The sequence below is a fragment of the Prionailurus viverrinus genome, chromosome A2 (assembly GCF_022837055.1).
Source record: "Prionailurus viverrinus isolate Anna chromosome A2, UM_Priviv_1.0, whole genome shotgun sequence".
NCBI classification, from domain to species: Eukaryota; Metazoa; Chordata; class Mammalia; order Carnivora; family Felidae; genus Prionailurus; species Prionailurus viverrinus.
This window is the reverse complement of record NC_062562.1, coordinates 156,615,163-156,626,334: the sequence shown is the minus strand read 5'-3', so window position 1 is coordinate 156,626,334 and position 11,172 is coordinate 156,615,163. Positions and strand designations below refer to the sequence as shown.

General features: G+C 39.1%; 1 protein-coding gene across 1 annotated transcript in view; it reads right to left on the bottom strand.

Moving 5' to 3' along the window:
- Positions 1-629: 629 nt before the first annotated feature.
- Positions 630-11,172, bottom strand: part of WEE2 (WEE2 oocyte meiosis inhibiting kinase) — a 29,020-nt gene continuing 18,477 nt past the window's right edge. Inside the window, exons 6-11 of the mRNA XM_047849382.1 lie at positions 9,579-9,725; positions 8,849-8,956; positions 8,622-8,707; positions 7,717-7,887; positions 5,925-6,067; positions 630-1,540 (exon numbers count right to left, since the gene is read on the bottom strand). Of these exons, the coding sequence (XP_047705338.1) occupies positions 1,384-1,540; positions 5,925-6,067; positions 7,717-7,887; positions 8,622-8,707; positions 8,849-8,956; positions 9,579-9,725 (812 nt within the window). The 3' untranslated portion in view covers positions 630-1,383. The remainder of the gene's footprint in view (positions 1,541-5,924; positions 6,068-7,716; positions 7,888-8,621; positions 8,708-8,848; positions 8,957-9,578; positions 9,726-11,172) is intronic.

Below are 11,172 nucleotides of genomic sequence, written 5' to 3'. Positions count from 1 at the left end.
GGGGCAGAGAGAGAGGGAGACACAAAATCGGAAACAGGCTCCAGGCTCTGAGCCATCAGCCCAGAGCCTGACGCGGGGCTCGAACTCACAGACAGCGAGATCGGGACCTGGCTGAAGTCGGACGCTCAACCGACTGCGCCACCCAGGTGCCCCTTAATTTGCTTTTTAAAATGCAAGGGAAAGAAGGATGTAAGGCAGCAAAAAAAAAAAAAAAAAAAAAAAAGCCTACAAACCATTAACAAGCTACCTTTATTAGTAGGACACACTAGAAGTTATCAGTGCCTTTATGACCAACATTATTTTATGTATCAGAGCTTGACCATTATTAGCTTTGGGGTCCACAAATCTGGGCCTTGCAGCCAAGACCTGTTACTACCAACCTACTGATTCACCTATCTACTCATGAAATGATTTCCAACAGAAATTTCACTCTTTGTTAATTACATGTCACAAAGAAGAGTGCTTCACCCATATTTGGCTTTGGACAAGATAAAAACCTTTATTTACAAATGTTCCATTCCTTTAAAAATATATACAGAGAAAAGAATTTCGATTAAAATATGATAAAATCATAGGAAACAAAGCCAAATTCTGATAAAAACCAAGAAGAAATTGGTGACCCCCAGAAAATCAAAACCAGTCATAACTGGATCAGGGCAAACAGTATGAAGGAGAACAGCCACACTACATTTTCCTCAAACCCTTTACCCAGCGGTTTGTACCATAAGTTAATAGCCAGTTCAGAAATTACAAGTTCTCTAGTCTTATTTCTACCCACCTCACAGAATGGTGAAGTCACTTTTTTAATAAATATAATACCAGAATAAGGGATGGTCTTCACTAAAAGAATAGAGCAGGAAAATCACTTGCTCAAAGTGGCTGAGAATTCTTTTAGGAATGCCAGAATTTACCCTGAGAAGCGTTGTTGAAATACATGCACATTTTATTATAAGCTGTTAACCTCAACTCAAAACAAAATTATACCCCTTTCTACGTGCAGGGAGCGTCCTGTTCCTTGGGAGGCAGTCAGCTACCACAGCGCCACAGTCCACAGGCTGTGCCGAGGGGCTTGCTCCCTCTTGTTTAGTTCAGAGACACATGCTTTCCCATTAGGCATGAATGTGAAACGTGACCGTGGTGACGTGGCCTTGGGAATATAACCGAGAAGAGAAATGGCTGCCCATGATTGTACCTGGCAGCACCACTAATATGAGGCTTACTAGCTTTAGGATCTTGGCAGTGAATGCTAAATTATGAGTAGCTTTTGAAATCTTTGGGCATTCAAGTTGGTTAATCTCCCCATTTGTAAGAGGAAGATGGACGCAGTCAATATCTATTTCTGGAAGCTATAAGTCAGAAGGAGGGTTGGTGTGAAGGGAGTTCTTATGGGGAAGACTTCCCACAGGTGAAGCTGGAAGACTTTGCACTTTTTCCTCCCACCAGGCGTTTGGTGCTTCTTGGTCCTGTGGGGGTCCCAGAGACCCCAGGGTCACCATGTTCTTCCTGGGGGGAACAGGCCTGCTGAGCTTCTCTCAGTTCCCTGGCAATTAAAAGGGGAAAAAACATATTACTTGATCCTAAATTAAAGAGAATATTTATGATCAAAACCAACATATAGATTTTTCTTTTTATTTCAGTATTTATAGAAGCAAGCCTGAGCTATACACGGAAGAGAAACTTAGCTCCTGTGATTATCTTTAAAAATAGCTGGTACACACATGCCACGACACGTGGCAGATTAGGTTTCTTAAATCCTACTGATTGGGGTATAAAGGATGTTTAAAATTTTTAAAAATAAAAACCAGATAAAGACACCACTAAAAAGGACTATAAGCCAGTATCTCTAACATAGAGGCAAAAATTCCCAGTTAAATACTAGCAAAACAAATTCAACAATACATTAAAAAAATTATTCACCACAATCAAGTGAGATTTATTCCTGGGTTGTGAGGGTGGTTCAGTATTTGCAAATCAATCAATGAGATATATCACATCAGTAAGAGAAAGGATAAGTACCATATGATCCTTTCAGTAAATGCAGAAAAAGCACTTGACAAAGTACAACATCGATTCATGATAAAAACCCTCAACAAAGTTTAAAGGCAACATATCTCAACATAATAAAGGCCATCAGTGAAAAACCACCGTTAACATCATCTTAATGGGAAAAAACCGAGAGCTCTCCCCCTAAGATCAGGAACAAAACAAGGATGTCCACTCTCACCATTTTTATTTAACATAGTACAAGAAGTCCTAGCCACAGCAATCAGACAACAAAAAGAAATAAAAGGAATCCAAATCAGTAAGGAAGAAGTAAAACTTGTACTATTTGCATATGACATGATACCATGATACTCTATATAGAAAACCTGAAGGATGCCACCAAAAAAACAAAAACAAAAACAAAAACAAAAAACACGCCAGAACTGATAAACAAAGTCAGTAAAGTCACAGGATACAAAATCAATATGCAGAAATTTGTTGCATTTCTATACACCAACAATGAAGCAACAGAAAGAGAAATCAAGGAATTGATCCCATTTAAATTGCATCAAAAACCATAAGATACCTAGGAATAAACCTAACCAAAGAGGTGAAAGATCTTTACTCTGAAAACTATAAAACACTGATGAAAGAAATTGAAGACAACACAAAGAAATGGAAACACATTCCATGCCCATGGATTGGAAGAACAAATACTGTTAAATATTTCACATTTTTCACATTTTTTCATTTTTCACAGAACTATAACAGAGAATCCCAAGATTTGTATGGAACCACAGAAGACCCCAAATAGCCAAAGCAAAAGAAAAGAAAAACTGGAGGCATCACAATTCCAGATTTCAAGTTATATCACAAAACTATAGTAATTAAAACAGTATGATACCAGCATAAAAATAGACACACAAGTCAATGGAACAGAATGGAAAATGCAGAAATAAGCCCAAAATTATATGGTCAGTTAATCTTCAACAAAGCAGGAGAGAATATCCAATGGGAAAAAGACAGTCTCTTCAACAAATGGTAATGGGAAAACTGGACAGAACATTCAAAAGAATGAGACTGGACCACCTATTACACCATACGCAAAAATAAATTTGAAATGGATTAAGGACCTAAATTTGAGACCTGAAACCATAACAATCCTAGAAGAGAACACAGGCAGTAACTTCTTTGACATCAACCATAGCAACTTCTTACTAGATAGGTCTCCTGGGGCAATGGAAACAAAAGCAAAAATAAACTATTGGGACTTCATCAAAATAAAAAGCATCTGCACAATGAAGGAAACGATCAACAAAACTGAAAGGCAACCTACTGAATAGGAGAAGGTATTTGCAAATTACATATCTGATAAAGGATTTATATATTTCAAAAATATATAAAGAATAGGAGTCAACACCCCAAAAACAAATATTCCATTTAAAAATGGGCAGAAGATGTGAACAGACATTTCTCCAAAGAAGACATCCAGATGGCCAACAGACTAATGAAAACATGCTCATCATCACTTATCAGGGAAATGCAAATCAAACCTATAATGAGACATCACCCCACACCAGTCAGAATGGCTAAAATCAAAAATACAGGAAATAAATGTTGGTGAGGGTGTGGAGAAAAAGGAACTTTCTTGCACTGTTGGTGGGAATGCAAATTGGTGCAGCCACTCTAGAATACAGTATGGAGGTTCCTCAAAAAGTTAAAAATAGAACTACCTTATGACTCAGCAATTGCATTACTAGGTATTTACCCAAAGAATACAAGAACACCAATTGAAAGGGGTACATGCCCCCTATATTTATAGCAGCACTATCTACAATAGCCAAATTATGGGAGCAGTCCAAGTATCCATTGATAAATAAATGAATAAAGAAGATGTGGTGTATATATATTGGAATATTATTCAACCATAAAAAGGAATAAAATCTTGCCATTTGCGACAATATGGATGGAGCTAGATGGTATAATGCTAAGTGAAATAAGTCAGAGAAAGATAAATAGCAAATGATTTCACTCATGTGAAATTTAAGAAACATAACAAAGCAGCAAAGGGAAAAAATAAGAGAGAAACAAACCGAGAAACAGACTCTTAATTATAGAGAACAAACTGATGGTTATCAGGTGGTAGGGGAATGGGTCAAAAAGATGATGGGGGTTAAATAGTACACTTGTCTCAATGAGCACAGGGTGATGTATGGAAGTGTTAAATTACTTATATTGTGCACCTGAAACTAATATCTGACACTGTTAACTAACTGGAATTAAAACATTTTATTTTTTTTTTTTTTTAATTTTTTTTTTCAACGTTTATTTATTTTTGGGACAGAGAGAGAGACAGAGCATGAACAGGCGAGGGGCAGAGAGAGAGGGAGACACAGAATCGGAAACAGGCTCCAGGCTCTGAGCCATCAGCCCAGAGCCCGACGCGGGGCTCGAACTCACAGACCGCGAGATCGTGACCTGGCTGAAGTCGGACGCTTAACCGACTGCGCCACCCAGGCGCCCCGGAATTAAAACATTTTAAAAGGAAAGAAAGAAAGAAAACATGAAAAAAAATTTTAAATAAGGAAACAACCCTACTGGCTATATATGAAAACTGCAGGGGTCTGTGAAGCACAACGCATGGGTCGAATCTGGCCCACCACCTGTTCGTTGGAACTCAGCCATACCCATTTGTTTATATATTGTCTGTGGCTGCTTTCACATTACTACAACAGAGCTGAGTCACTGCAGCAAAGATAGTATGCCCCGCAAAGCATAAAATATTTACTCTCTAGCTCCTTCCAGAAAAGTTTCCAATCCTTGGTCTAGATAATTTCAAGAAGGCATCTGCCCCATCTCTGTGGTAGGCCCCCATTACTGTGATGTCTAACGACAGTCACCTGTGCCTCCATAGCTGGTTTTCACAGAAGGTGCACACTACACTTATATACATAATACAAACATATATGTGAATATGTATATGTATATGTATATGTATATATAAGAATATAAGTATTTTTATTTTGTTTATTAGCTAGGAAAATGGAATCCAAAACTAGAGCAAAAAAATATCAAGTTGCTTATTCGGAAGAATCCCTGACTAAAGGCTTGGTGTCTCCACAACATTGCCAAAAAATCACTTGGGGGACTTTTAAAGTTTATCATTTCAAGATGGATTGTATATCCAAAAGAAGTTGGATTTCTAAGTTTATTTCAAACAAGGACCATTTTTCATCTTTTATATTTCCAGCAGTGCATAGGGTATGCAATAATCACTTAAAAATGCCTTCAGAACTCTGCTCAAACATCAGTGCCTGACCTTTATACTAACCCCATCCTATCTAATTAATGAATTCCCATTTGTTTAATGAAAGAATAGATTAATGAATGCATGTGTGAATATAAGCTTACGTGAATATGTGATCAGACTTCTTCCTTTGGATTGGAGAAATACTTCTTAACATGTACCAAGACAATGTGTCTGCCTGCCCTTGAAATGTAATGGATTTGTTAAATGGGTCTCTTCCGACCTTAACTATAGGTATCTTCACTGGGTGATCATTCACCAGTTACTTTGAACCCCTATTGTCACGCAGAATCCCACTAAGAGTTCTTTGCTGGCTGTATTTCCTTGTATTCCTCACTTTGCTTCCTTTGCATTAATGGGAATTTTCTCTCTCAAGGAGTCTAATCACAGAGTCTCCCTCATGCTGCTCATATCTTTGTGAAGAGGGGCCTATGTATTTTAATGTTGGGTTCCACTTGAGTCCAGAGAAGACACAGCAGAGCAGTCATATCACTGTACGTAGTACACAAAGAGATTCTTTCTAAACTCCAGCATCCAAAATCTACCTTTCCAGAGGTGCCCATGCAAGTCTCGATCTCAAGGTTGTGAGCTCAAGTCCACATTGGGCCTAGAGCTTACTCAAAAAAATGTCTACCTTTCCAGTGTGGCTGTCTTGAACTTTTCCAAGTTAAGCTGATGCTGGAGCTCTTCTGCTTTCCCAAGGGAGGGCCGGAGAACTCGACTTCTGGCCAGAGCTGCTGCAGAAGGTCTCTCCCTTGGGTCAGGGTGGATCATGTTCTGTTGGTGTTAGACCAAAAGGAAGGAAATAGAAGCTTCTTCACTGCTGGGAGAATCTCCCTACCCAAGCCAGCTGCGCCCAACCTCTGCTGGGGAGTTTTGTGAAACTGCTTTTAACTTTGCGGGGGAAGAAATAAGTGAGAACTTAGCTCCACCGAAGATGGGAGCATCTTCTCTACACTCTGCATCAGTCATCCACACCTTTGGCCTGCCTTTAAGTATCCTATTTTGGAGCTGGTTGGGTGATTAACCAATCTAATGCCTTAATTTTAAATGGGAAGACACTGAGGTCCTGAGATAAAAAGTGGCTTGTTCAAGTTATTGATGGGACCAAGACTAAAACCGAGGTCACCCAACTCCTAGTTCAGTTTGTTTTCTACCACAACATGCTCCTTTTCACTTAAAACTAAGGCTACCCCACCATGGCCGTATTCCTACAGCATTCATCTTCAGGTAGAGGGTGTCTGTAACCTAAAATGGCTTGAATACAGTAGAAAATAGCTAATTGTTTACAGCAATTAGCAATGTTGTATAATGGAGAAAACACTGAACCTTCCATTTGGGAACCAATGTTCAGAGGCAGCTCCACCATTTACTAAGTAGCCTTGAGCAAGTCACTTAACTTTGCTGAAACTCACTTCCCCTTTTTTGATATTTGGGAGAACAACATTCACCTACTGGAGTATTGTGAGAATTACATGAATTAACATGCATGTATTATTAGCACAGTGGGCCAGCACTGAAGTACTCAGTATGTATCAACTAAGTCTAAGAGCAATTCACACATAGAAATAGATGATTAGGCTTGCAATAAAGTCCACTGTGAGCAAAGTTTGCCTATTCGGAAGAAGAGAAGTTTGTAACTAAATTTCAAGTTTTCAGGTGAACTATGAAACTCATATTTAATTGCCAAGAGTAGATGTCTCTAAAGCTGTTTTAGGAATTCTAACCAATCCTGTTCTTTAAGCCATGAAGTCTTATGTATACATTTTTTTTTTCTTAGTATAATTCTAAACTTCTCAATGGTGTATTTTTTTGTACCTCTGTTTCAACATAACAGCTTCCTTTCCTTGTCCCTCCACATACTCAGATACCATGGAGTTCAAGTAACACATAAATTCCTGAACTGACATTATGCCTTTTTCTAATAGTGCATGTGATTGGTGGTGGTGTCCATTATTCATCAATAAAGTAGCTTATGTTTTCTTCTATACACTCAAAATTCAAAATTTTTTGTAGTCTCACCACTTCAATGACAACAGTTAAAACCCTAAAATAAGAGCAAAAAGACCTAAGTTTGATTTTAGAGTGAATCAATTATCAAAGATGAGAATACAAGTCCAGGAACTGCTCTGAGCCTTGGTTTCCTGAATTTCCCACCTTAACAGGGTTGTTGGGAAGGGCAGAGAAAAAAAATGTAACAGGATTTTAAACTGGAATATAAAAGGCTTTATGATATCCTCTACGTTTTCTTGAGAAACTTTCGGTCTGTCCTATCTATGTCTTTCCTGGTCTTCAGGATCATGATTCCTTTTTTCCTCTGTCAGTGGCACTACCAGCATCTGCTTTCCTCTTTCCCCACCTCCTGGCCATTACATTTTTTAAAAATAGACATTTCTATCTTCTCTTGATCTCATAAGAGATACCACCTTGAGTAGAATGCAAAATTCTTCTGAGAGTTCCTGAGGAAGTTCTGGAAGGTTACCCTCACGGATATGATGCCACATGGCACCATTGCTGGGTAACGACTCTGCTCCGGCAGCCACTGCAATTGTTAATCCCAAGGCAAATATGTCTGCCTTGGGAAGGTGCCGATAATCCTTCAAAACAGAAGACGGGAAAGCCAGTTAGTTTGCCAAGTGAATTGAGTCTAGATCAGGACAACGGGTGAGAGAGATTACTGAGTACGTAGGAGCTTAAACAGACACAATGGGCAAGGTCACATCTGCTGTGGCTAGTGGTTTATTTCTAGAGAAGACAAAGGATACGGTGCAAATCCACCTGATTCACACTGCTGTGCCCTGAAGAGTTTAAGGCAGAATCTTAGCGTCATTTTGTTCTGTCAGGCTCAAAGAGACTCCAAGCATAGATTAACTGGTCTCAGATATGATCATCCTGGAAGGAGTTAAATCCTTCCTAGCCCTGACTCTGCAGACATCCTGGAAGGTAGACAATAACCAAAGCTCATTTCACCAGAGCTGGTGGTGCTATCAAAAGGATGATAGCCTGATAAAGATGGGTTGAACCAATAAAGGCTTCCTTTCTACTAGGGAATTCATGAGTTTAGGAAGTCTAAGAAAGACTAGAAACAGTAAAGGAACTTTATAAAGAACAGTAAAACCAGTGATTAATCCATGATTGAACCAGCTTTGCTTGTGCCTTTTTTTTTTTTTAAGTTTCTTTCTTATCCTCAGTCTCAATTCTGAATAGGAAAAGAGATCATGTAAAGTTTAATTATAAATATATACTTTTCATTTCTTGTTCTGTGAACCTTCATTTGAGAGTCAAAGGATTCAGTGAATTATAAAATGCCCTCTGCTTGCCTGATCTTTACCTCGTGTAAAATCTCATTAGCCAGGAAGCGACTATCTCCCTCCTCTACCTTTGGTTCGTTTATTGATGTCACATGACCCAAGTCACCTAAAAAAAAAGAAAAGAAAAGAAGAAGAAAAAGAAACAGAGCCCTTTACAAGCATGTCTTTAAAACTGGAATAAATGGGATTCATCAGTATAAATTTTATAGGATGATAATATACAGGTCAGGATTTAAGGCAGACTCACCAATTTTATATATCACATTGGCAGAGAGAAACCAATCAGCTTCATTTTCAATCTCTTCTGGGGCTACAGGAGAATCACTTTGCATCTTATGACAGATGAAGATGTTACCTAAATAAATACAGAATTAACATAAGTAACGACTCCTAAGCTTTTTTACCCCCAAAGAGTCTTTTCTGTATTTGACATTTTGGCCACCCTCCTTTCCTCCTCTTCTGAGTTCGTGTAACAAGACTACCAAGGTTTCTTATCTTCCATGGAATCTCTGAACAACTCAGTGGTTAAGAATACCTATTTTAAGTGAAACTGACCTCAGACACACCCCATCCTCTGAAGAGGCTGGTGGCTTCAAAACAAAGAAAGAAGCCTGAAGATGGTAACATTTCTCTGAGTTTCACATTATTGAGTGTCAAAACCATCGATTTCTGTTCACTTTAGTCGGTGCTGAATTAGAAAGAGTATATACAACAGTGGTCGAACACATTCAGGATGTAGCCAATATTTTCATACTTTGGCTTTACTACCTGGGAAAAAGTCTTTTCTCTGTCCCCTGGCCCTGGACGGGGGGAATGGATAAAGCTGTTTGACTAAGATTTTCAGGGAAACACATGAAAGAAAGAAATTTTGCCAGCAAACAGCATCTTCAACACTTAGTAGGTGCACAGACAACAATTCTGACACAGTGGGGAAAGAACTAAATCTGGCCAAAGGAGCAGAGGGGAGCCATACTGACTAGGTTTGATGTCCAGATGCACCATGCCAGAGTTGTGGATGTACTTAAGCCCAAGGGAAATCTGCAGAAGGATGTCCTTGAGTTTTGGCTCTTGGAAATGATCGCCAGACTTTGTGTTTTCAGATATAGCAGCCTGCAAACTCCCACCTAGGAAAGAACAACAGAGAGCAGCCCCACAGAATGGAGAAAAGGTGTGAATCTTAATAGATGGAAGCATAGTAAACATTCAGTAAATTCCTCATGAATGAGTTCAGTCCAACAAATCTAGATTATTGTCTAGATACCAGTAATATCTGCCCCCCTGTCTGTCTATACCACAGACATATTGGAAAGAATTACAGGACTTTGAAAGAAAAAAATAAAGGGCCGTAGCCCAGATATCCAATATGTGGTGACATTGCCTTGAGTATGCCCTGCCCCAACTAACATTTAAAAGTGTTGCCTGATTATTAAGCAGAAGGCCAATCAAGCCTGGACAGATGGCTGCTATTAGCATTGATGATTAGTTCAGAGTCCATCTAGTAATTATAGGCCACTAGTAACTTTAATGTAATGAGTTTGAAGTTTAACTTCAGTATACACCTAAATCCTTTTTGAGCCACAGTATTTGCACATCCACTATAGACTCTTAGTTTATCATTGTTATCAGTAAAAAATAAGGCCTGGACTCATGTGACCCCCCCTCCCCTGCCACTGCCGATCTTGGGTGCCCCATCCTAAGGATTTAGAATGTTTCTGAACCCTTTATGTTTTTAATCTGCATTCATTGGCAGCCTCTTCAGTCAAATTGTAGAGTCCTGGGTCTCCCTGGCAGTTAGAACTCCAGCCCTCAAGTATGTGTCAGAACAACAGGATCTAAGATACTAATGGTTTTTAGGAAATCCATATTTTAAAGTATCCTATGTAATATTCAGTTTAAAGATTGATCTTTCATGTTAAAATAATTCAGGTAAGAAAGAAGAAGAGTTTCAGCCCTTTCCAGAAACACAAAGAGGGCTAAAGTAAAGGGTGTGTCTTTTTCCTGGGAATCTTCTTAAAAAAAGATTGTATGTTCTATAGATGACCTTAGCTAGAAAGGAAGAGTATGTTGAAGCTTATAAAGACCAAAGCCACCTCAAATCTGTTTGCAGATGAAGTTGTGAGGTGTGCCAAAGAGAAGGAAGCCTGTATCCAAGGCCCCCATGTCTACTGGAATTCATTTCCCGCTAGACTGGGTGTTCATCCGAGACCCCCATCTTATCCATCCTCACTTTCTGAAGGTCTCGCATGCACTCTGCACATATTCTGGACTGAAGGTCTATCCTGGCAACAGAGGCAAAGGAAAGACAAAGACAAGGAGCCCATAAAAGGTATGCGAAGAAAGAAGCACCCTAGCGGCACTTAGCAACCTTTTAATGTGGTCTTCTAGATTATAAGCAGAGATATTGCCGATTCCTGAAGAGCTACGGGTGTTTAGTAAGGGTAACTAGACCAGTGCCAGCAGCACTTTTAATTACTTAGAAGCCCTGCAGGTAATATTCAGGTTAGCCAAGTAATAATTAACAACGGTAAAAGTTACTGGAGAGCATTTATGCAAAGGTATTAGGATATCTTT